Genomic DNA, 27,450 nt, shown 5'->3' with positions numbered 1-27,450 from the left:
TCCTAATTCATTTCTCCTTCACAACAAACCTGAATGTCTATTCCGTGCATTATGAGGTGAGTAAGGTGGACTACTTGCTGACACTTTGGGTGACATGGGTGCTTGAGCCATCCCACAAGATTGTGGTGGCTGTGGAGATGGGGTTGCATCAGGTCTAGACGCACCAGGTTCAGGTGTTCTTGGAATTTTGGGACGAGAACTGAAGGCTAAACTGTACTCTTGAGAGCTTTATTAGAATGTAGAAAATGTTCTGTTAGTTTAAAATTAATACTCCAAACTAAAATAAAGAACAATTCTGAGACACGATTGCTAAACAAAATAAACATTGTTGGTTTGCCTACAGTGTTACTGACAAACAGAAATATATTGATTAGTCTTCACTATTACTGAACAAAATAATCAATGCTGATAAATTAAGAGTAGTAATAATAACAATGTTAAATTATCCTGAAAACTAGTGAACTACATACACAACTGATGATTCCTGATTACTACATGTATTAAACAAACAACGTTCATTAGTCTTGAAGTCTACCAAGTCATATAACTAATGTTATTCAGTCATTACGACTGCTAAACAAAATAACAAATGTTTATTAAACCTGAAAAATAATAAACCAAAAATTGGATGAATTCCAAATACTACTGACCAAATAAAAAAATAAATTGAAGGAGTTCCACATGCAGGTTGGAGCTATGAGACATAATATGGAGAATGATCATCTCTGATGTCTCTAATCCTCACAAGAAAGTGCACATGGAGATTGAAAATATACCTGCAAAGGCATTATCAGAAACCAGATAACATCTTCTTTCCACTTTTAGATGATATCATCCTCTCATACTGCAAACTGAAACATACAAGAGCTCCTAATGGATGTATCCATTCAAATATTAAGTCCCCTCTTTATAATGAAAGACATTTTTAATGAATCTACAACTCCAAACACCCTTGTAATTGGTAAATACATAGGGTGTTGATGGTATATTGATACTTACATCATCATGCACATCATAGGCATACACCAAAGTAAAAGAGTTACAAAGAATAGCTCACCTTCTAGATATTTCATCTGGTTTGAAGAATAACAACCAGATGTAAATGGAATCCTGAACCTGAAGAGACAGCAATGTGACATAAATATAATTTTAAGAATGTATTCAGGTTTGTCCAAATGTTGGCCTGCAGAATAGCAGGAGTACAACAGGGATACCAAATGGTAAATATAGTGAGATGTAACCCAAAATTTACTTTTCAGGTATTTGGGAACATCGTGATCAACAAAACAGATAAATTACATAAGCCTATTTGTAAATGTAGCCTGAGTATGATTCATCTTAAAGTATTAACAATCATTTCTAAGACTCACAAAATATCCAGGACATGCTAGATAACAAATATTAGTCCTGGAAGAACATAAAAACATTCCCCTGAATGAGTATCAGGATCAATAAGGTCAGGTAACACAACAGGCGAGAAACAGAGATTACCTGTGTGGATAGGAAGTCTAAATGTGGGTATAAGGCCTTCCAGTAAAATGAAGTACATGAAGTATCAAAGGTATAGATATCAGAATGTCTTCTACCTGACACAGGTAATAAAGATAAAAGTGAGAGAAAATAGACTAAACAAGTCACTTAGAATTCAAAAGTGGGAGAAGCTAAAAAATGCAAGACTAAGTCCAAAACCTATGTAATGCAATGTGTAGGAATTTAGGGTCATGAAGATGAAAGGCCTGGAAAAATAGGGTAAAAAAAAGAGAGAGAGATCAATGGCTTCCATAGCATCTAAAAGTGAAAGATAAAGCAGCTCTGTAACCAGCTGTATAAACAGAATACACTGAGAAGCCATGATCATGAAAATATGCATAAAGAAAGAATCATTGTGTTGAGGAGTAGAAGATAAACAAGATATAATGTTCAATGTAGGAGGTAGTCCAACAAAAACAGCATCAGCAAGGATGGACTAACAACTGAGTCACCCAACTGGAAAATCTGGCTTCCAGATATGAAGCCATAGGCACTGAACATAATTGCAAAAAGGAAAAAAGGGAGGGGGTCGAAAATGATGATGAAGAAGGTAATTCTATGGTCATAAAGGGACTTATTACTATTTAAAAAATTAATGTAATAAGGGAAAACAGAGTTCACCTAAAGTGAAGTAATAGGGATAATCTGAACTTCGAGAAACTGATCCTGGTAAGTACTTGAGACCAACTTGTACATTTTGTTGTTTTTAGGGCAGATATATACACATACTTTCGATATCCCTGATGATAACTAAACTCTACATTTCAAAACGATTTTTAACATCACCATTATGTAACAATGCATTTCTTTAACTCCACTGAATATTTTTAGACAATGAAATTACTTAACAATATTTCACTTGCCTATCAGCATACATATTTCTATTTACAATTAATGCAATGATATTTCTTTAAATTATTTTGCTTTAAAGCTTTACTTATTATTAGTACACAACAGGGCTCATGATTAACAGTTTTTTAGAGAGCCATATGAGCCCCCAAAACATTTTTAGGGCCAATCCTATAGCTCATTGTACTCTATAGTGGAGGTTATCAGAAAAATTACTGAATGAAATAGTGGATGTTATGTAAATTGAAAGTGAACTAAAGATATCAACATATATCAATTTATTTTGTTGTGAACTCATATTTCATTAAAAAAAGACAAACCATTTCATTTTTTCAGACCACTTAAATGATTTTTATTTCATATATGGTCTTTAATCTCTCTCTAAAGCATGGTATAACAGTAACTTTTTGATCCCCTTTTAAGTAGTGTCCTTCTATAATCAAAATAAATAAAGGGAGAAAATCTGTGCATCACTGCCAGTGTAATCTTTTTATTTCATATATAGTCTTTAATCTCTCTTTAAAGCATGGTATAACAGTAACTTTTTGATCCCCTTTTCAGTAGTGTCATTCTATAATCAAAATAAATAGAGAGAAAATCTGTGCATCACTGCCAGTGTAATCTATCCTTTTGTTCCCCTTTAATATCCTTTCCTAATCAAAATACTGGTTGTTGCTAAAGGACTTTGTACTTACATATAAGAGTCTACCCATGACAGACCAGTGTTGCCAAAAGATATTCAGTCAAAGTCACAGAGAAGACAGCATAAAAAACATCCAAATCACACAAAATTCACCCAAAGTTAAAAGTTTACATTTTCCTATACTAAAAATGTATTTCCATTAATACTTACCTCCTCTCAAACTTTAGCTTTATCCTGATGAAAGGTTCTCTTCTTTGCCTGACTAAGCAATGAATTCTACCTGATTTACTCCAGTCTTTATATCTCACTATATCACGCCTAGAGATTTTAATGTTATGACTTTCTCCACCTACGTCAATGTGACCTCTATACACGATCCCTATAAAAGCTTCTCATTATTTTTTCTAACTCATTTTTTTATACTGGTAACATTATCAGACCCATACACCAGCTATCATGGGGAGGAAAGCAAGATAACATGAAAGGAGGTAAGTATTATAAGAAATACATTTTCCATATAGGAAAATGTAAACTTCTGAAACACACTTACCTTCGCACCCACTTCAGCTAGAATCCCACCTAGACCAGGAGGAAGGGCTGGTATGGGCAAGATCCACACAGAAAGTGTCTGTGTAGAAAACCAGGTGTGCAAAATTGAGATATAATAAAGCATGCTAGTGGGGGTCTGCACTACTTCAGAAACAGGTATGCTCTTTATGCAGATAAAGAGAAATCTAAACAAGAGTGGTAAAGCCCAACTGGTTTTAGAGTCAACCTTTTTTCATTATCACAAGATTTGTCCAGGCCCCAACCACACAGACTAGGTTCCATATCTCCTTGTTGGAATTATAGGGCTATGGACACAAAGCTAGATCCAAGATGTATTTGCTAGAGCATGGGGACCACATTATGATATAATTGTATAAAAGGAATATGATATGAAGGGAACCCAACCTGAAAGTTACAGAATGTTGCATGTCAAGCCACCAGAATTATGAAGAAAAGGCAAGCAACATCTAAGTGGACAATCCCTCCTCACTCCAACCTGAAGAAGCACAAAAATGCAACAAACCAAACTCAAAATTATGGGCACAGGCACCCAACCTGACAGTTACAGAATGTTGCATGCGAGACATCAGAAGTATGAAAGGAAAGCAAGCAATAACCAACTGGATAAGTCTTCCCCCCAACCTGAAGAAGCACAGAATGCAAGAAACTGAGCCAATTCATGCCTCACTCAACCCGAAGAAACAGAGATCCTCCAGCCTGGAATTACAAACCGAAATCCTAACTCCTCAACCTGGGAGGCAAGGCAACACCTCCTGCTCCCGGAATTCTAAGAAGGATGTGAAACAAACGAAGTTCAACCAATGGCTCATGGACATGACACTTTGTGTCAAGGGCCCTCTTCCATGATCATGGAAAGTAACAGAAGGACCAAAATGAAGGGCCATGCTCACACAACCGGATAGCAAAGTGTCATCTCTAAACCAGAATTACAAGGAGTCAAGGACCCTCTTCCATGATCATAGAAAATAACAGAATGACCAAAAAGGGCCACACTCACACAACTGGATAGCAAAGTGTCAACTCTGAACCAGAATTACGAGGAGGCTCCTGTGTAGGCTGGATCTGCTCCCCACCTGAGATCTGGGAAAAAAACCATCCAGGGTTAAGGCTGGGAGGGTATCCAGCTTTGCTCTCTTCTCCTTGAGTGGAATAAAGAGCAGAAACTTCACTCAGGAGGAACAGACCTCTGTCCACCACTTCAGTAACTGGAAACTGAGAGTGGTAAGAACTCTCTTGCTCCACTAGAAGAGAGGGGGATGGGTGACTCATGTTGGAGAGTCCTGAGGAATAATGCTCTGGAGACAGTGCAATAGCTGTACCACATTCCCTATTTTGAAAAGCAAACCAACCCTGATTTGTTCAATCCAGGGTTTAGCAGGGATGGGCAAAGACCCTTTATGTTTTACTCATGATAGACCATGAGTTGTCCAGTATTGTATATTTGATATAGACCAATTTTTCATCACCGGAAAGTGCCAAAGTAGTCTTATGGAAAACCCCATCTCCACAGAGCTCATTGCTACCAGGAATTTAGTTATTAATCTACTGGTAGTTAGTGTGGGTTTGTAAAACCATACCTGACCAGGCAACACTCCCCACTAAGTAGAATCTAATTGAGAATGATGAGAAGGTCCCTGAAAAGGAGCACAAAAGAAAAGAACTTACTCACCTCTGTCACAATTGAGCCAGGGCATGTAGAATAGCCACAAGGGGTAGCCAAAACCCATTCAAGGAGTAGACTGCTAAAACCCATTAGGTGTGATCCATATACAAGCCAGTACAATGTTTTCCAATGGGTGACACAACTGAGGTGCCAGGGACATCGTTATATGTCAAACTTGATGAAATTAGAACCAAAGAAGTCTCCACTCCTCCAATGAAAGACCAGAGTAAGCTATCTCAACCAACTGACAAATAAAACTTGTCAAAGGGACAGGGGATAAGTCATGTGGTATCTAAGGTTGTTTGTTTGGGGTTTAATGGTGCAAAACAACATGGCTACCTGTGCCAAACAACTGGTATAAAAAGAAAAACAAAAAATAAAACTATAAAAAGGTAAAAAGAAACAAGTTAAAAGCTAAACAATGTTCAAAAATCAGATAAAAAACTCAAATAAAAATAAAAAGGCCAATGGTCTGCAAAAACTAAGAACATTATCAAGCTGGACAGTATCACCATCGCCAATGAAACCCTTAGAAAACACATAACTAAAATGATGCACCTTTGATATTCATAACAGTGGCACAAAAGTAAAATGTGGGCAACTGTGATCTGAGTGTCACAAAGGACACACATTGGTGGATTAATCCCACATAAAAAAAAACGAGTAAAAAACTGTGACCAATACGTAGCCTACACATGACAATTTCCTCCCATCCATCCGTATAGAAACTAGATAGCCTAAAGGCAACAATAGGTTTGATCTGGAAAAGCTTGTTATAAAGTTGCTCACCCCAAGTCAACTGCCAACTGCCGCAAAGCCATGTTTTGATGACAGGATCATAGTCCATAAATGGAACAGGCATGGCTGTGAAAGCACCAGAGCTGACAGACTAAGCTGCAGTATCAGCTGTGAATATCAACGAGGCCAGGTCTCTAGAAAACTGGATATAAATGGATTACAGAGAAAACTGAGCCAGTCATTTCTGAAAGTCTAAGAGAACAGGGTAAGAACTGACACTAAGCAAATCCAGAGCCAACAGAGACTAAAAGAGCTGATGTAAATAGTACAGTTAGGGTACTGCTTAGCTTCTACGTGATCCAGGGCAAGAGAAATGGCATATAACTCAGCAGTGAACACAGAAATTGTAGAGGGGATCCTGTGAGCAATGACCGAGCTACAACAAACCACGGTAGAGCCCACATAGTCACCTGACTTCAAACCATCCATAAAAACAAGAACAGAAGAAAGGTTCAAAAAATGTTTAGCAAAGAGAAGACAGTAATTCCAATAAGGAATATCCACCTTCCTCAGATGACTCAAAGAAAGGTCACAGGTGGGGATGGTAATGAATTAGGGCAGGATGGGCCAATCATCAGACTCAGCAACGTCATCAAATGACAGACTCAATTCAGTCAGCTGTGCCTGGATAAGTAGGCCAAAAGGAGGAATGGCAGACCATCTATTCCAAAAGAGCACAGCCTACCAAGGAAGGAAGACACAACCTCAGGTTGAATGCTGTGGTAAGGATCGAAGCTTGGTAGCATATTGTAAAGAAAGTTGTAAATGTCAGAGGTGAAGAGAAGGTTCATAGGACTCAGTGTACAGATTCTGGACTGGTGAACTGCAGAAAGCCCCCATGAAGAGCAGAAGCTCAAGATGGTGATCATGGTTTAACATATTCAAGGCAGAGGGCCAGGCAGAATCACAAACCAGAGACCCATAGTTCAGCTGGGAACGTATGAGGGTACGATAGATCTTCAACATAGAACACTGATCCACTCCCCCAAGAGGTGGAAGAAAAGACACGGAGGATGTTCGGTGCCCTTGTACACTTGTCACAAAGCTGCCTGATGTGAGAAATAAAAGTATGCTTACAGTCAAAGATAAGCCCCATGAACTTCCCCTCAGGAACTATGGGAACAACAACTCTGTTGGTGGCAAAAGTGAATATAAATGATTCTAAAGGCAGAGAAGGTAAAACCATTTACTGTGGTCCACTTCAACAAGTAAGTGAGGGAATTCTGAAGCTGCCACTCAATAAACCTCATGTACGATGACTGACAAGAAAAGGGTGACACTCAAAATGCAACCTTGAAGGATTCCAAGTTCCTGGGTGAAGAAAGGGATAGGGTCGAAGCCACATGGACTAGGAATCACCCTGTCAAGTAAAAAATGTCTAATAAAAATGGGTAAATGGCCATGCAACCCAGATAAATGATGATCCCACAAAATGCCAAACCTCCATGTAGTGTCATAAGCCTTCTCAAGATAAAAGAAGACAGAAACAAAAATGCTTGAGGAAGGCTTCCCTGATTGAGGTATCAAGACAAATCAGGTGGTCCATAGTAAAGTGCTGTTGACAAAAACCATATTGGGTGGGCAAGAGGAAGTTGTTTGCATCAAGGAACCAAACAAGATGTCCATTAACCATCCTCTTCAATATCTTACAGATACAGCTAGTCAAAACAAATTGGCAATAATTAGAAGGAAACTTGGGATCCTTCCCGGTCTTTGAGAGAGGAAGAACAATAGCCCTACACCAAGCATCTGGAAAAACAGTTTCCTGCCAGATCTGGAAAAAAATCAACCAGAAGAGGAGCAAGAAAGGTAAGAGTGAGATAGTGCAACTTCTCATAGTGAACATCATCTGGTCCAACTGATGTACTACCAGACTGATGAAGAGCAAGCTTGTAAAATGGCATTTATAGTCATAGAGACAATCAGCCTGAAAGGAAAGAGGTAATTGCTCTGCTCTAGACTTGATGGCCAAGAAGGTGGGGAAGAAACAGAAGTGCTAGAGAAATAAGCAAGCTCTCCCCAAGAGTATTGGTGATGCTCTGAACATCAGCAACTTCCTGGCCATTGGATAGCAAGATGGAAAGAATACTTCCCATTGGCCTTCCAAATCTAGTCCCAGATGCATTTTGAACTGGTGGCACAAGAGATGTTGGTGGTGAATTTAATCCAAAATTCCTTCTGGCTTTGACATCTGACCTGTCAAGCGACGTGTTTTTATGTTATTTGGGTCACTGGGTGCATTATCCATACAAAATATTGAAACTTCGGTGTCCACTGACCCCACTCATCATGGAGTCATACAAAGGGATGCACTACGATGCTTAAGCAGAGCATTGTAGAGATGCCAGGGTTTTGTGGGCACTATGTCCACAACACCCATTGAGAACGTCCAACACTGGTACTTAGTTGACCCTAGCCAAAAAGGACCAGCTGATTGACCCTGGGGGAGCCACCCCAAAGTCACTTGTCTACAGGAATTCAATGTCAAAGTGGTGTGTTAAAGTGCTACTGACATAAAGGACCCATCAATGACACCCTTAAACCACCAGGATCCTCTCCTCCCCTATAAGCCTATAACCTAACCAAAGTGGAAGTAAATAAATGAAATTTGATCAGGGGATCTAAGAGAGGCCTCAGACAATAATTGCAATGATGATAAAAAATGGAAAACTGTTGTATGTGACAGACAAATTCTGGAAAACTTGTCTAGAGCCCCAAATAGGAAGTAGAAGTTCTAACATCTGAGAGTCCAAATAAGGGTTCTGCAAGCAATGGAAAGCTAAGGCATGCTGATCCAATAAATGAGGACCAGGTACGGCAACATCCTCCCTCAACTGATCTGCAAATCTCTATGCATGTACAGCAATTTCTGGTGAAGGTGGAAGTACCAGGTAATCAGACGAACTAGTTTCTCCCAATAAAGAAAGTGAAAATTCATAAGCCACAGGTATGTCGAGAAGAGAATGTGAATCTGAAAACTATTAGTGGACTATTAGCATGAACAACCCATAACTGTTCCGTGCACAAGTTTCCTCTCAAACTGAAAATTTGTTGCCATAGTAATTAATACATTTTTTGCTAATAGACCATTAATAATTTTCAGAATATCACCTCATGACTGGCCAATCATAGCTGGATATGCAGCCCTATTTATCAGGCAAGCATTTAACATAACTCAAATCGTGCCATAGCACAAAATTTATGGAAATTTTATTATTTTGGAGTTTTTAATTTTTTAATGAAAAAATTTCTCTTAAAACGTAAACAAATATATATATATTGCATCAGAAAAGGCTGAAAATGCCTGAAAGGGATCAGAATGTTTTGTTAACAAAAGACCAATACTCTTACTGGAAATAATAGACCTAATCTTTGCATTTTACATACATTTTTTTTCCATTGTGCAATTTATGATTTTAATAACTGCTTGTGTAATGCAAGTTTTAAATTTTATACACAAAACGACTAGCAAACATACTAATCTGATTATCGCAAGGCCATACCAGGCCTGAGATTTAGACTCCAAGTTTTATGCATGGAACTCCTACTCTGCATAAAGCACTTCTAATGTATTCTAGCACATCATCCATAAGGCACTAACATTTATTTTCACAAGAGTATTTCCTCTTTCACTTTCAACTACTACTTAGAATGTTTTTTTCAAGAGCATGCTAACATTTTTATGTATCAAACCACAAAGTCCTGAACCGCCTAGCCTTTAAACAAGGTACATGGCAGCCAGGGAGCTTCAGATTGCGGTATCTCAGTGGATTGATGAGCAGCTTTGCCACTCATTAGCATGGTCCTTTGAGATAGTGCAATCAAGTGGGGGTTACCTTAACCATGACAGCCTTAGCAAAGACTATGAACTGCCTGGAACACAATCTTTAACACACATTGCTTGACCTGTATACACAATACATATACACATCAAGTATTTTTTACACACACACACACACACACACACATGTACACACTGCTTGTTAGGCATTGTAAGCTATATATGCTGTATACATCAGCATAGCTAGCACATGTCTTTGAGCTAAACATTCATTGAATAGGCATTCATAGTGATGACGTTTGTGGATTGTCCACAAATGATGAGTTTTCATAAGTTCAAGAAGGTCCATTCATGGTTTGTCATAAATTCTGCTTGGTTAAGAAATGCTTAGATCAATTTATGTGGAGTCAAAATTTTAATGGGTCTTTTAGTATTAAGGGGCAACACGGGCTACCTAGCAGACACTTTTTACAGGCTTGCTGGCATTTTTGGGAGCCATTGCTCCAGGATCTCCACTAATTTGGAGCCCTGCACAACACTGTTTAATTTATAATCAGTATAGTCAAATGTCTTGAAAAAATTTTCTCAGCTATCATCAGAGTTCAAATTAAATAAGTAAAATCAGACTGCTTTAGAATGTTTCATTTAGCTTTTAACCATAAAATTCTTCCACCATACTTTTACTATTCATGAGACACTATACCTGAAAAACAAGATATAATGTTTAATACATCAATTCCAGAAGGTAGCCCAATAAGCCTGATAGAATGCCAAAGAAGAGTGTCTTGCAAGAATGGGTTATCAATCAAACCACCCAGGACGAGAATTTGACTTTTCACACAAAAAACTGAATAACATCTAGCTGTGAAGCCAAAGGCATCAACATTGCAATGAAAAAAGGGGGTGTTCGAGGATGTAGATGTTTACCAGTGGCAAAAAGCTTAAATAACAGGATGATGGATTAATAGTGATACAGAGATTAGCATCCTACACATCCACTATCATTGTCCAATGGCCACAATGAAGAAATTTTCATAACAACTATATGCTTCCCATTTTAAAACTAGGCATCTCTGTGATAAAAAAAAGGTGAGACAGGTTTATGACAGATCCCAACTCCTAATATCTTTAAAACCAAAAGAGATGGAAGTAATAACCTGAAGAAGCATGACAAACGATTTCAACCACTTCTTTCTGAAATATATTTGGGACTTATTGACCCAGAATTTGTAAGCAGCTACAGCAGAAGAAAAGGAAAAGCTACTAAGACCACAATGAATGATTCCAAAGCAAAGGGTCCCACAAATGAGCCAATGTGGAGGATTAGTCTAGAACACAAGAGTGTTATTGAATATGTCAAGAAAACCCATTTTGCTTACTGTTACTTTTGGTGATAGAGGCAAAATAAGCAAGTAGAAGCTGCTGACACTGATTGACAAGTAGAAAAGGAAGGAGGACAAATATTATTTGCTGGTTGTCTCGAAAGGAATGACTACCAGAAGTAAATCGAAATGCTAAAACCCTATTAGCTTGGGTTAGATCCTGCAAGTACAAAAAATGCATGGAAGAAGCTCTTTCAAAATCAACTGAAAAGTTGGAAAGGTGACTAGTACCTTGTAGCACATAATGATAGGCGATGGTATCAAAGGAACACAGAGCCATGTGATAAGAGAAAATAGATCAGTGAGAGCTGCAGCCACAGAAGATTGTATGGTAAACTTTTGATTATGACTACAAGAATCATAATGAGAGTAGTTGATAGTTAATAATTATTCTGAAGAAGAAATTCTCAGAATGAGACAAAACAATCTGCAGGATAAAAGAGTGAAGATTAGACAAAATAGAAGAACACATGGAAAAAAAAATCAAAGGTCAAAAACTTAAGAAACAAAATGAGTAGGGAAGTCGACCATACTAAAAGACTAGTAACCTTTAGCTGATTTCTAAAAACATAGGAAATGACCTAAAAGTAGGAAGAAGATGAAAAGGTCTGGCAAAACAGCCATGAGAACTCTGCACATGCTAAAGGCAGACTACATGAGTAATTCTTGGAGGTATGACTTCTAACCTCCACACCTCATTTCAAAATATTTTGATGAATCCTGAATATTAATAAACAAATCAATGTTTATTAATCCAAAGTACTTCTGAACTAAAATATCATGATCAATCATGAATACTATTTAATTAAAAGTAAACATTAATTAACTCAAAAATATTGAGCTCAAAGATAAATCCTGAATAACAAAAAAGGAAAGGATGCCAAAATAATATACATTGATGAAAACTGAAAATAGACCTAAAGATAAAAAAAACTGTTACAAAATTGGTTAAAATAAAACAATTTAGGGTGGTGTTTTAAAAAAAATATTCTTTCTAAGATAGTCTTACTGTTTTAAAAGATATGAAATATCAACAATAAAGCAGTAACAAAATGCAGAAGCCTGGTTGGTTGAAAGGCAATTATTGACCCAGTTTTTAAAATATTACATAAAAAACCTCAGTAGTGATTGGGCCTTAATAGGACTAACCAAAATAAATAATTTTGATTAATCACAAATATTACTAAATAAAATAACAAATGTCCATTTGTTATAAATACTTCCAAACAAAATACTGTTTATGTAATCAGTAGTTGATTAAATAAAAAAGATAACAATTAATCCTGAAAAACTACTGAGCTCCTTAAACAATGTTGGTGATTTTAAATATAGGAGATACACTGTACAATAAATCAAAAGAATTAAAAGTAGCTAAATTAACAGAGTTAAAAGAATTAAAATACTGCAACTTTCTCAAGGACAAGGAATCAGTGATAGCAAATGATGCAAACATCTAGTTTTAATTGTGTTTTATAAATCAGATATATTCTTTCTTGAACGTCAGTTCCATTAACAGTATGGATAAAATTGTTTAAAATATATATTTATTTTTATGCTCACAATGGTACCATGTGTTTCTGCTCATTTAGTTATTATGTAAATTTTTGAAATTTCTGTATTTTCTCTCAGATCAATTTGGAAACAGACAGTCACTCAAGTAAATACACCTCTCTTTTCCTGATTCTAGCTCTGCTCAAGACTCAGTTCACTAACTGACAATTAAATGCATTTTGTTGTGGGAAAGATAGCTCATGATGTGCCAAAATAAAAGGCTGTCTTGTTCTGTCAGCAAATCAGTTAATGGCCTGGGGTCTCCCCGATCTTCATACTTCATTTATAATGGACATATTCAACCTGGCTTTGTGTGATATTATTGTATTTTTAGTATTAAAAGAAAGGTTCTCTCCTTCTAGGCAAATTTTCCTGGACTTTTTAGATAGAACTTTAAAACTTGGAAACCTTAGCTTTAATTAAGGAACAATTTTAAACCTTTTCCTTACTAGCTTGTTGGATCATAACTTAACTATTGTATCTTTAATTAATTTTTTTATTTATTTATTTTAACTTAGTGCTGTATATTAATTTAATTGGGTGCACATAATGGACTGAAAAGAGAGAACTCACAAAGTTTTGACCTTTTTCTCTCTCTCACCAGTCAATGTTGTTGTTTGAAGTTAAGCACAAAGCTACACAATGGGCTATCTGTGCGCTGCCCATCACTGGTATCAAAACCCGGTTTCTAGCATTATAACTCCGCAGACATACCGCTGTGCCACTGAGGGGCCTCACCAGTTAAACAAACTCATTATAGACACACTTGCCCTTGTTTTGTCTTGAAGTAGTAATTGTCTTGACTTATTAATAATAACTATGGTGAACCTCTTGTGTTTTGACTCTTTCTTCATGATAAAATCTGAGATGTAAAGACACACACTCATAATTTGTTCTTCAAGCCTCCAGTTACCAGACCCTAACTAACTATTCTGCAGGAAACCTGCATAGTAGAAAATACCACATTTTAATTATTTTTCTTCTGTATTATCTGCTTTTTAATATAAAGATTATTTTGCATTTTTAGCTTAGTAATATTATTTTTACTGTGCCTGAATACATTGATTTGATTCACCTATTGTATGGTTTATTTTATTGCATTGTAAAATAACAAACACTAATGGTTGAAATAATGTGAAACTTTCTACAAATTATGTAACTTTTGGAAATAGAATATCATATTTCATACGAATATTTGTATGAACTTGTAGCTTTGAAAATTTGAAAAGATTTTATTGTTTTTCAAGAAAAAAATTAAAGATGCTTACCTTTGTTCTAGATTTCAATTACAGGTTTTGATGTATTTGTACATTCTTAAAAACTTTAATATAATTTTCAGTTTTCAAAACTGTAGATTTTTTCCTTGTTTTGATTTGAAAAATACTACACAGAGTTTCAATATGTTTACAATAACTGATGTAAAATAAAAATAACTTTTTTACCATACCAAAATTATGAGCACACCAACTTGTTTTAAAAGTTGTCAATCAAAAGGTTTCATTTAATATATGTAACAAGTTTTAAACTCGTTTTACATTCATTTATATATTTTATCTTTCATTTCAGTGGCTTTCTTTGCCCATTGATGCAGTTACTCAGGCTGATAAGGTATAAAGTAAACAAGGCATACTAACACAGTGGCCTTATCAGCAAGAAAAACCCGATACAGTCAAGTGTAAAATTATTTATTAATAAGCCTATATTACATTTTGTTCCAGGAAAAACGTGTCTTTTCCTATTATATATTTTAACATTATAATTCAAATGAAGAATAAAACAAAAATGTAAGTTTGACAAACTTTCTAAAAAATTAGAACTGTAATTCTGGCAGAAGTTGTTCACAAACATTTTTTTGTCTAGCAACATATCCCCAAGCTAAGCTTTTATAATTTTGTTCAAATATATATGTGTATCTCTGTTGAACTGGAAGCCATACTAGCTTAAGTAGTCAAAGAAAATAGAAAAATAGCTTTCATTAAATGCTTAGATCAGTAGCTCATGACCTTTTTGAAGCTGAGATATAGGCAGTTACATCACACTATGACAACCAAGATTGAGAAACAATGATTGGCTAAAAATTAATAACACTACCCTTGTATTTAAGTTAAAAGGTAAAATTATCACTATTTTGTTGAAAACTATTATGACTTTACCCCTATGGGGTTAGAGTATTGTAATGATTTTCTTGGAGTGCACTGTATTCAAACCCAGATCAAAATTATAATATATAATATTAAGTAAATAAAAGTTTTATATTGAATAAATTTCAACTCTAAAGTATTTTTAATGTGTAGAAAACTACTATAAGTATGTTTTCTATAATTAAATGCTACAATTTTGCCCTTCAGCAGGACATACTTATCCAGATATGACAGTTAATGTTATTGATTGCATTTGTGTACCACTGGAAAAAGGAGAGAGAGTTTCTTAGTTAAGGTAGTTCAAAAGACTTCAACTGACCAATAATGACACTGTTCACTAGCTTTTACTGCTAGCTTACAACTAATTATTAATAACTTCTGGTCAAAAGTAAGCTAACTAAGCCGATCAGAACTAAAAATCATCTAATATATTAATGGACCCTATCTGTCCTGTATCACCAACTTCTAGAGGTATATAATGTCATAAATCAATATGAAAACAAAACTACATGATTAAAATGCATTCATATTTTATTACATGTAACAATTTTCTCGGCCATAAAAACATTTTATCACAGGTAACAATAAAAATGTGTATACATATACAAATGTAACATATATATATATATATAGTTAAATTATAAGTACATACTAGCTGATGTATTAATTAAACATATAACTTCTAATACGGTACATTACCTCCTCTCACATGTATAGCTAGAATCCCACATTAAACAGGTGGAGGGACCAATGCGAGGGATAGAAATAAGCATCCTCCAAAGGCATCCGAAGAACACCCCAGAATTGTAATCTCTGTAGTAGAGGATCATACATGGGAGACTGCACCACTTCTGTACCAGTTAGACTCTACACCCAGTGTGGAAAGAGGTGTTGCATACACTGGTGGAAAAAAAGGGAGGAGCACAACAAAAATGGAGAGACAATTGGTTGGATTGGAAACCGAACACCATAATCTCAATCCTGTCGAAGAAACATATACAGACAGTAATGTGGGAGAAAGCTAAAATGGATTTGCTCCAAGATGTAGAGTGGTTAGCATGCAATGGGCCATATGTGCAGGTCAAATAGTCCCAAACCAATCAGTATGAGAAATATAACCTCTGATCCATGGTAGGAGGAGCGTCCACTCTGTCTTTACCTAGCAGATTCCACATGAAAGAGAAAGAATGGTATAGTTAAGTGGAGGAAAAAGGCTGTCACAATTCACAGAGGTTCAGCAGATTCAGGAGGAAGGCTAGCGATATCGAGAGAAGAGGTCAACTCATATAACAATCACTCTCCCTATGAATGAATGCCAAAATATCCTCATTCGAGATCCCTCGACTTGAAGCCTGTGTAATTGTGCTGGAAGTGGGTAGTAGAACCTCCGTAATGGTAATATGAACTTCAGAATTTATCATGTAATGATGAAGAATTGGAGTAAAAAAAAGGAACAACAGAGGTAAGTTATCACATAAAACTACAGAAATAAACTATAATAAAAATATTTCCACTTGGTATGAAATATTAAAGAAATAAAAATGCTTGAAGAGAAAACAATCAAAAAACATTTGCACTAAAGCACTGCCTAACGAGAAGTGTTAGTTAGGTAGAATCAAATAGTGGAAGTCACGTGCATTAATAAGGTGTGTCTCACTCCTATTTTGTGGAGGGTTGTTGCATAATGATCATGGGGTACAATGGAGTGCAGGGATTGTAGCATGCAAAAAAAGTTTTTCATATAGAGGGAAGTACTGAACAAGAATAGCTATATATGTGAGAAGAGGTACTGTACCTTATTGGAATTCTCCTAATTAAAGAGCGTTTAACATCACGTGACATTAGCTTAAGTAATTAGCATAAATAATGATACTTGATACAGCTGTACTGATTGCATAAGGGTGATGACAAGAAACTGTTAATCTACATTTCATGCCGTTACTATAAAGGAAACATTGTTTTAGAGAGAAAAAACTACCACCATATATTTTAAAGAACCTGGCTGGTTCTGTAAAGTAAAGGTATGTTCCAAATAATAGGGTTGCGGTCCAAAAGCTAATGTTGGTTACTATTGAGTATCAGTTTCTTACCTGCTGTGGTTTGTTGGTGTGTATTGACAAAAGGTCATGATATCTAATCAAAAACACCTTAAGTGTGAAAAAACGTACAACCAAAAGTACTTAAAGGAATGAAATCAAAATTGGTGGCCAAACTGGTAGTTACAGTTACAGCATTGATAATAATTAATTAGCTAGGCTGCATATTTTGTTTTACCCACCATCATGTCCCAAGTTGAACAAAAAACATGGCCTACCTAACTAATGAATGAATATTTGCTGTGAAATTCTTATCAATGCTGTAAGCGCAGATACCAGTTTGGCCACCAATTTTGGTTTCATTCCTTTAAGTTGCATGCTTTATCATTTTCTGGTTGCACCTTTTTTTCAGATCTAAGGTGTTTTTGATTACATGCTACTATGCAACAGAAATGTAATTTCCTAGTTTTTAATATTACTATAAAACAGAAATACTGTTTCATAGTTCTTATTCTACTATGTTAATTTTGATAGCTACTGTACAACAGAGACTTTATCAGCTCTTAATATTACTAGGAAAAGAAAGGACAGTACTGCTTGGCCTTAAAAATTATTGATAAAAAATTAGCACTCATAATATAAAAAGTTTGAGTTTTTTAAATATCTAAAATATGCACACTTCTAATAAATTGCTACTGGTATGATGATCTGTTTCATTCCCTGATATTGAGTATGCTTTAATATTTAAGTCACAGCTCACATCATAAGAAACTTCAAATATATGAGAGTAACTTATTCAGGAGATTATGACACATACAAGGTAAGACAGTTTTTAAAATTGTTGTTGAAGTAAACAATAAAGTACAGATGGTACTTACTTTAGTCCATAATTGTTTGAAAATGGGACAGATTGAGAAGATGGTGGTCTTGATGGTGATTTCATTAACTTCTGTTCAGGTTGTGGTGGATTTTCATACTCATTAGTAATTGGTTCTATAAAACAATCATTTTATGAATTGTGATTAAAAAATTAATAAAATAACAGACATAACTCTTTATCGTTTGCATATAAGCACGTAAATGGAACCAAAATAGTTTTTTTACTGAATAAGAATATAACACTGGTCAGTGACAGAAGACATGAGTAAAAACATTGATGTCATAAGAGTGATAGAATATAATGTTTTTTTTCTTACATCAGAGATATTGTTTAATTAAAACGATTAAGGACAGTGAATGACAAAGAACCACTGGTTCTTATCTGTTTTTTGAAATATGGACACTTTCTCTTACAACAGAATATTTCATTCGTTAAAAGTATAGAAATTCTAGAAGATACTCTAAATGTATCCAACCCATCTGAAATCTTAAAAAGTCAATAATCTAGCCAGTCTTTTTCTTCATAATTAAATAGCTTTGAATTCAATGGTGAATATTACATCAGTGCTGCTGTGAGAAACAAAATGGCTACTCTCACAGAAAATAAATATTAAACCTGAAAATAACATTGGTGGCATTTTTCTTTTGTTTTGATGGCTGGTGATGAATCATTTCTCTCTTTTTTTTCTTATGCTAACCCATTCCACAGAAACTCCAAAATCTAGTCTTAGCTAATCTTTCACCCCACTCCAAAAAGGGCCTTCTATACAATGACTTGCACAGAATATCAACAGACAGAACACAATAACTTCACTACAGAGGTTGCCATTCCATATGTACTAAGTGAAACATTACTTATAATCAAACAACCATCCAATCTAAATAATAGAAATATGATATGAAGGGAACCCATCCTGAAAGTTACAGGATTTTGCATGTTGAGCCACCGGAATTACAAAGAGAAGGCAAGCAACACCTAAGTGGACAAAAACTCACTGTAACCCAAAATGCAACAAACTCAAACTCAAAATTCTGGGCCCAGGCACTCGATCTGAAAGTTAAAGAATGATGCTTGAGAACCACCAGAATTACAAAGGGAAGGTAAGCAACATTCAACAGGACAAGTCTTACCCCCAACCTGAAGTAGCTCAGAATGCAACAAACCGAACTCAGAATTATGGAGCCAATTCACACTTCAATCAACCTGAAAGTTACAGAATGTTGCAAGTCAAGCCACCAGAATTATGAAGAAAAGGCAAGCAACATCTAAGTGAAGAAGCACAAAAATGCAACAAACCAAACTCAGAATTATGGGCACAGGCACCCAACCTGAAAGTTACAGAATGTTGCATGCAAGCAACCTGAAGTATGAAAGGAAAGCAAGCAATACCCATCTGGACAAGTCTTCCCCCCAACCTAAAGAAGCACAGAATGCAAGAAACTGAGCCAATTCATGCCTCACTCAACCCGAAGAAACAGAGATCCTCCAGCCTGGAATTACAAACCAAAATCCTAAATCCTCAACCTGGGAGGCAAGTTAAAACCTCCTGCCCCCAGAATTATGAGGGATATGTGGAAAAAACAAAGTGCAACCAATGGCTCACAAATGTAACACTCCACATGTGGAATTATGATGAGTTAAGGTCCCTCTTCCATGATCATGGAAAGTAAGAGAATGACCAAAAACAAGGGTCATGCTCACAAAACCACATAGTGAAGAGTCATCTCTGAATCAGAATTATGACCGGCTCTCCAACTAATATCTGGGAGCTATTGGAGATTTGTCACATAAAAGCCAGGGTGAAGTCGAATAATGCTGACTGCTGGATGCAAAAAGTCCAACCAAGGCTGATATAAGAGAGATGGCCAGGAAGGATGGGGGAAAAGGTGACATTCCTGAAGCTACTGGAGGAGTGGAAACCAAGGCTGACCCAGCCAATATCGTGCCACCAGAATAATTCGACAGGACATGGAGCAAATCAGTGCCAGAATCATGGAGAGCAGACAAATCAGAGGCAACACATAAAGATGAAAACCCAACCAATTCTGGCTGAGAGCTTCTACTCCCAAAGCCAGAGGGTGAGGTTCTGGAGACCATAAGGACAGGAGCTAAGCATTACAATGTGTGGTGGAAGCCTCAATCTGTGGAGTCACAAGATAAGCACATATTCAACGAAAAACTTGAGGAAGAAGCATCCATTTCATAGGAAGATCTCTGTTGTGATGAGATAACTGGTGAGCCATTAGGTTCAGTACCCTTGGAACATGAAAAGCAAGGAGAACAATTTTTTTTTTTGTAAGCCCAAAGGAGAAGATCCACTGTTCATAAACAAAGAGATCTGGAGTGAGTGCCCCTTGCTTTAAAAAGGATGAGACTATTGTGGAATTGTCAGATTGAAGCATTACTACCTTCCCTCACAACAAATCGAGACCCTAGACATAGCTTATTGAACTAATAAAAGTTATAAAAGACTGATGTGGAGAGAAGCTTTCTCTACAGTCTAAGGTTCCTAATATTCTATATTGTCTCCATATTGTGAATAGATGTATCTCTAGCCATGGAGGTGGTAAAAGGACACCTACAGTTGAGTTGTCCCTGCTCAACCACCAGCTGAGATCCAGCACATTGGAATCTGACAGTCTCACTGGACAATCCAGCACATCTGTGCAAATGTTCCACTAGTCCAGTAACAACCATTGAGAACACTTATGTGGCCCAACCTAATAGAAAGAGTGATTCCAAGGATACCCACATCTTCAAAAAAGATTGAACTGTGCATGCTGGTGGAGAAGGAGACAACTGTCTTTGAAAAACCACCTGTTCCACGGCCTGAAGGAGCAGAGGAGAAGGTTGGTCCCAGCTGAGTTTGAAATTGAAAAAAAAACCTAAATGTATGAGGTACTGTGTGAGAGTAATAATAGACTTCTACTTTTCGATAAAACAACCAGCTCTCACAGCCTCTGATAACAGAATCGAGTGTGCAGTTCTGTCAAATAGCAGGAATGGGTGAGAAAAAGCCAATTATTCATGTAATGGTGAGTGTGAATGCTGAGGGTGTGAAGATGATGCAAAAAAGCTCTGACTATCTGGCACAAAACATATAAAGCAGAGGCTAGGCTAAATGGCACAGCACAAAACTGAAAGACCTGGCTGTTTTGCACAAAATGCCTTGAAGACTCAGCAACAGGGATATGAAGTTAGACATCTGCAATGTCAAATTTTGTCACCAATAACCCGGGTGAAAAGAGCCACTGAAGAGAAAGAAATGACTCCATTGTAAACCGAGGAGGTTGAAGGCAGCGACTGAGACTAGAATGGGCAATGGCTGGTCACAAATCACCTGTCTTTTTCAGTGCTACAAACAGCCGAGAATAAAAAGCTTTGAGAAAGGAGGTGACAAGCTCTCTGGCCTCTTTGTGCAGAAGATCCTGGATGGCTTGTACTCGACAGTTGGATGTAAGACTGGTATAACTGGTATAAGAGACAGAGAAAAAGGAGATGTGGACTGAAAGCCCAATCCTCTCCTGAGAAGTTGAATGGCACACTGATCTGTGGTGACAGTCACCCATACAAACATGAACTCTCTGAGACAAGACACCACAGGGTCTGACCCCATAAGGCAGTCGCCAAAGCCAAAATCTGTGCTCCTCCCTGGAGTAGGATCCCTGCTGATAAGTTTGAAATTGACATTCATGGCACTGAAGCAGGAGGTCTGGAAACATGAATGGGAGATGCGGTAATCCTTCCTGTAGAAGAACTTTGGGACAGTTGAGAAGCCAATATAGAAAGTGAAGAATGTACATGGGCCACATCTACTCAAGATTCCATGGAGTCTAAAATTCCTTCAAAAACAGACTGTCTGAGGAAAGGAGCTTCTCTTAGATCCCTAAGAACCAATGCAGGGTGGCAAACTCCCTCCAGTAAGGCATCTTTTTCCAAAAGATCCCAGCAACAAACCAACCAAGATACCAAGGAGAGATCAGAGGCCTATAACCTGACCAAAGTGGAAATCAATAAATGACTAAGATCCTCCGAAATTTGAGTCCACTCTTGATCTCCCACAAACTCAACCTCAAAGCCAACAAGAGAAAAACATCAGACCGCATGTAAGTCTCTACCCCTCTGTGCATAAAGAACTGTATGTCTTCCGCAGAAGGTGCCCCACCCTCAACGCCCTGGTAACATTAGAATCATTAGTTGAAGATGGGCATCAGGCAACTCTGTGTCTGAGACGTAAATGTAGGTATTCATATTCGAAAAAAACGTCTTCAAATTTGTTTTTCATAAAATCAAGAAAATAAACAATAACCTCAAGCCCCAAAAAAAAGTTCTCAAATAATTAAAAAGAATATGTAGTAATAGTGCTGAATAGAAACCCACAGTAAATATGCAAGACCATGATCGTAATTTTTGCCATTGAGAAAAAGAATAACGAGGAGCTTGTATAAGAATCGAGTTTAAAGGGCACACTGACGTAGGTGGGGAGAGTCACAAGATTAAAATTACTAGGGGCGATATAGTGGGATAAAGACTGAAGCAAGCAAGGAAGAATTCATACCATTGCTTAGACGGGCAAAAAAGAAAACCTTTCGTCAGGATAAAGCTAAAATGTGAGATGAGGTAAGTGTATTTTGGAATACAAAGTACAAACAATTGTTATATCATTAGATCATTATTTTTCTCACTTTGAATTTTTAACCTTTATTCAAATCCTTATTTTTATGGACTTTGTAGTAGGTTCTAGTCTTTAGGTTTATTATGAAATTTCTATTTAATTTCTCATGTAGTCCCTTCTTATTTCTCTCATACTATTTAATTAATTATTTCCCCTTGTTTTATTAATTTATTTGTTTTGCATATTTCCTTTTCTGTGCACTAACCTTCTTATATTATATCAGAAACCACTGTTACAAAGCATACAATGTTCTGTTAAACTAACATACACATTTTAAACATCACTGCAAAAAAAGTATGTTAAGGATGATGAAAGTAATTCCATGGTCACAATGGGACTAGTTTCCATTGAAACAATTGATACGATAGGGGAAAACTTGGTTCACCAAAAGTGAAGTGATAAGGACAACCAGAACTTTGAGTAACTGATTCTGGGAAGTACTTCATTAAGAAATCCTGCAATATTTCTTTTAAAACCAACTTGCACATTTTCTTATTGTTAGGGCAGGTTTCTATACATACTTTTGATATTCCAGAAGACAACTGACTGCACAACAGTTTTTAACATCACTTGTTGTGTAACTGTAGACTGACCATATATATCATAAACGTTCCATTTCCTTAACTATATTGAATGTTTTTAAACAATGAAATCACTTTACAATATTTCATTTTCCTTTGACTGTAAAAATTTATATTTATAATCAATACAATGATATTTCTTTAAATTATTCCACTAAGCTATTACTATATAGTTTTGCTGATAATTAGTACACAACACAGATATAATTTAATTAATAAAGTCAGATTGCCTTAGAATATTTCACTTAGCTTTAAACACAAAATTCTGCTAGCACCCTTTTATTATACCTGGGACACTAGATGGAGTTGGCAGTGATTTTTCAGGCATATGCATATCTTGTCTAGACTTTGGGGACTGATGCTGCTTTTCATTTTTCACCTCTTCTACTCCCTGAAATCGAAGAGTGCGTGAACCACCTCTGGGATGACTGTTTTTAGATGGAGTTTGTTCTGGAGTATGCCTTCTACACAATATACATGAACAGCAATGTATAATATACATAAGTGTATGTGTGTGCAACCAATGCCATACTATAACATTGAATATATTATTAGTTTGCTATAAATGCTATCTGACAGTTATAACTAATTTCATATACTTATAGGAAAATATTAAAAATTCTAAATTCAAAATAAATAATTTATACTCGTAATAATTGCCAAATTCAGGCTATATAAATAATGTCTGAATAATACTATTAGAAGTGTAAGGCATTAGAATATTTGTATCTTAAACATGAAAAGCATTAAAAAACTAATCACGTATATGTGACTGAAGAATATCATCACTTTCATGAAACATGATATCACAGTTCATGGCAATTTTTTTTATTTTCAAGTACAGTTCATCAAATAAAGCAAAGAAGCTCATTTATGGAAATAGTATACATAATAAGTTTAGTAAAACTTTTTTGAAGAATGGCTCAAACAATATACAGATGTAATTAATGTTATAAATCATTTGTTTCAGTTAAATAATGTACAATCTTTCATCATTAAAAAAAATTACTATTTTAAAAAATAATTAGATGGTCTTGTATTTTTCTAAGTAAGCTACGTTTCACAGACCTACATTGGGAGATCTTGTAAGATCATCAGTACTTATGACTTATTAAGAACCTCCAACAAATCTGATTAACCTGAGTTATAAAAACCATATGTAACTTAACAAAATCACTAGTATTTATACAACCTAATGAAGTAAACTGGTGCACACCTTTAAAGATATTCCAAATACCATGACTTAATTTCTAATACTAAAAAAATTAATTCCTTTTATCAAAACTTACTGACTTCTATATTACTGTGTTAAAACAAATACAACAGGCAATATACTTGATATACATATATATATAATTTCTTAGACTTAATACACTACATATAAACCTAAAACTGGAAGCTTCAATTCCATGTGTAGTTGTATAAATTTCACAGGCTGATTCTCATAGTTAACCAGTACAAAAAATTATTATTTTAAACTGTGGCAATAAAGGTTGCTTAGAATTATATATATATATATATATATATACATGGATAATTCCAATATCTTGGTTTGTACCTTAATTCTATTCACAAGTCCACCTAGACCATGTCATAAAATTATTTAGTATTATTCTGTTTTCCATGAGGACTGCTATAATCTTAGTTTACAACTAGTTCATTTTATGTCTACCTAGAACATAATAATAAGGGTAATGTAAATTTGTGTATAGCCATTAGAACTATTTAAATATCTTAATCTGTAAAAATAGTTAATTTCACATTTCTACATACAACATACTATTTGCAATAGTGATGAGAAACATAAAATATTTTAGTCTGTAAACATGAAACAAATGTAACATAAAACCAGGTATAATAACTATTTGAAACTTGAATACAAATGTCTTACTTTTTAATCCAGTAAGACATGTAATAAAGGTAACTTACAATAGTGAGTATCATTGAAATATCTTAGTACATATTTCAGTTTCATACAATCACTTTGAGCATATAATAGAAATAGCTTATATTTATCAAAGAGCCAAGATGTTATTCAGGTACTTCAGGTAAGCAGCAGAAGTGACATAACAAACAGAAAAACTTTGGACTTTAGTATAACAACTCACATCTCCTTTCCCACATCACCACCTCCTTTTGGTGTTCTTGGTGTACTTGGACGCTGAGGTACCACTTCAGTATTGGATAAATCCTGTGAAGAAACTCAAATGATCTAACTATTTCATTTATCTCCAAGAACAGTTAATCATATGCCAGAAAATATAAGATGAAGCTTTCCACAAAACGACAATGTAGCTTTAAATGTCTTCTTGTCAGGAATTCTTCTGATGCAAGTTAAATCATTGAACTAGCAATTAGAATGCCCTAAAGATACATTTTGTAAAAGGTAAAGGTATATTTAAACAGTGAGTGTTAAAATGACTCAAAAATAACATTAAATAAAATATAGGTTGGCATAGTTTTAAGATTATTTAGCAATTAAAAAAAATCGAAAAGTATTTTATGAATGATTCAACTAACAAAAGTTGTAAGTTCACACTTAAACATATAGCTTATAAGCAGAAAAGGTTTTTACATAAAAAATATTGCAATAATTAAACATATACACAAGTTTAAAAAAGAAAACAAAAGTACACATTTTACTCTGTGCCAGATTAATGCAAGGTTGACAAAGCTGCAGCCCTGAGATTCCACCAACCTTGAATATTTTTTTTTAAATAGATACAATTTTATTAATGGGCCACTGAAATAAATTAGTCCTTGGGGACCCAGTAGGCTTAATCTAGCCTTAATTTTAGTACATGAAAAGCAGACAGAAAAACTATCAAATTTAGATGATAACTAAGATAATAAACTTTAACTTCAAACTAGGGAATGAAGATAACAAACATTCAAATAATTTTCAACATTACCATAAAACATTACATAGGCCTGTGATGGTTTTATTGTCTTGAAATGTTTAAATGTCCTACAGTAATTCCTGTATGCTGAATCCGAAAATGATATCCATACAGATCCATGTACAGATTGTTCACAAAAAGTCGTATTTACTTTAACATAAGAGAATCATTTTCATTGAAATCAGATCACAATTTTTTATGTTTAAAATGTTGACAACCACTGGCAACATAAGAGTCTTAACTATTGTTCTAGAACACACAAGAAACACACCGCTAGTATACAGTTAACAGGCTGCATGATGTGTCATTTCTGTATATTATTTATTTGCACGTGCACTTTGAAATTTTTCTTTTCAATATTATTTATCCATTGCTATGGCAATAAGAGGTTGTGTAAATGACCCGAACATATTCTGTTATATTTGTGGTAAATTTGTTGTAAAGACACAAAGGCAAAACATTACAGAATTTGCCAAAAAAAGCATATTACACATATTTTGGAATAAAACTTGGGGACCAAAACAAATCATGGGCTCCATACAAAGTTTGCACCATTTGTGTCGAGGAGTTGAGACAATGGACTAATGGTAAGAAAACAAACGTCTTTGCCTTTTGGAATTCCAATGGCATGGCATGAGCCTAGAAACCACAGAGATGACTACTATTTTTGCTCATGTAACGTACCAGGCTACAACACTCAAAATAACAAGGAAATTTCTTATCCAAACCTTCAATCTGCTATAAGACCTGTTGCTCATGGACCTGATGTACATGTACCTACTCCACTGGAGACTCTTGATACAGTTTCATCTGGTTCTGAATCTGGTGTCAATAGAAATGATGATAGGGATTGTTTTCAACCTGAAACATTTGGTGAATCACAACTTTCCACACAAGGTGAACTTAATAATTTGGTGAGAGATTTGATCCTTCCAAACGATTCTTCAGAGATTTTGGGGTCCAGACTTTGGGCTAAGAACTTACTTTCTCTAGGGACATCATTTTACTGGTCCAGAAATCATGAGAAAGAGTTTATACTATACTTTTCACAAGAAGGTTCACTGGTTTATTGCAACAATATTGCTGAATTAATACCAATGCTAAAAGCTGCAGTCTATGAACCAAGTGAGTGGTGATTGTTCATTGATTCCTCCACAAGAAGTCTAAAAGGTGTTCTCCTTTACAATGGTAACATTTGTGCATCTGTTCCTATTGCTCATTTGGTTTACTTAAAGGAAACATACAAAAATCTCAAAATTCTTGTTAATAAGGTCAAATACAAAGAACATGGTTGGCTACTTTGTGAAGACTTAATTTGTTGGATTAACAAGCTGGTTATACATAGTTTCCATGTTTTTTATGTGAATGGGACAACAGAGCACGAAATCAGCACTGGATAAAGAAGCAACGGCCACAAAGAGTCAGCCTGATACTAGGATCGAAAAACATTGAACGGGAAAGTTTGGTTGA

The 27,450-nt window shown here is 35.5% G+C and overlaps 1 protein-coding gene across 1 annotated transcript in view; it reads right to left on the bottom strand.

The window, feature by feature from the left end:
- The window catches only part of LOC111087260 (vegetative cell wall protein gp1-like), a 28,545-nt gene extending 3,064 nt beyond the window's left edge, over positions 1–25,481 (bottom strand). Inside the window, exons 1-4 of the mRNA XM_022393304.1 lie at positions 25,189–25,481; positions 23,369–23,544; positions 17,823–17,937; positions 30–226 (exon numbers count right to left, since the gene is read on the bottom strand). Of these exons, the coding sequence (XP_022249012.1) occupies positions 30–226; positions 17,823–17,937; positions 23,369–23,414 (358 nt within the window). The 5' untranslated portion in view covers positions 23,415–23,544; positions 25,189–25,481. The remainder of the gene's footprint in view (positions 1–29; positions 227–17,822; positions 17,938–23,368; positions 23,545–25,188) is intronic.
- Positions 25,482–27,450: the final 1,969 nt, after the last annotated feature.

This window comes from Limulus polyphemus, unplaced genomic scaffold, assembly GCF_000517525.1.
Source record: "Limulus polyphemus unplaced genomic scaffold, Limulus_polyphemus-2.1.2 Scaffold1932, whole genome shotgun sequence".
In the NCBI taxonomy this organism is placed as follows: Eukaryota; Metazoa; Arthropoda; class Merostomata; order Xiphosura; family Limulidae; genus Limulus; species Limulus polyphemus.
Note: the sequence above shows the minus strand (reverse complement) of the source record. Positions and strands in the feature narration are given on the sequence as shown.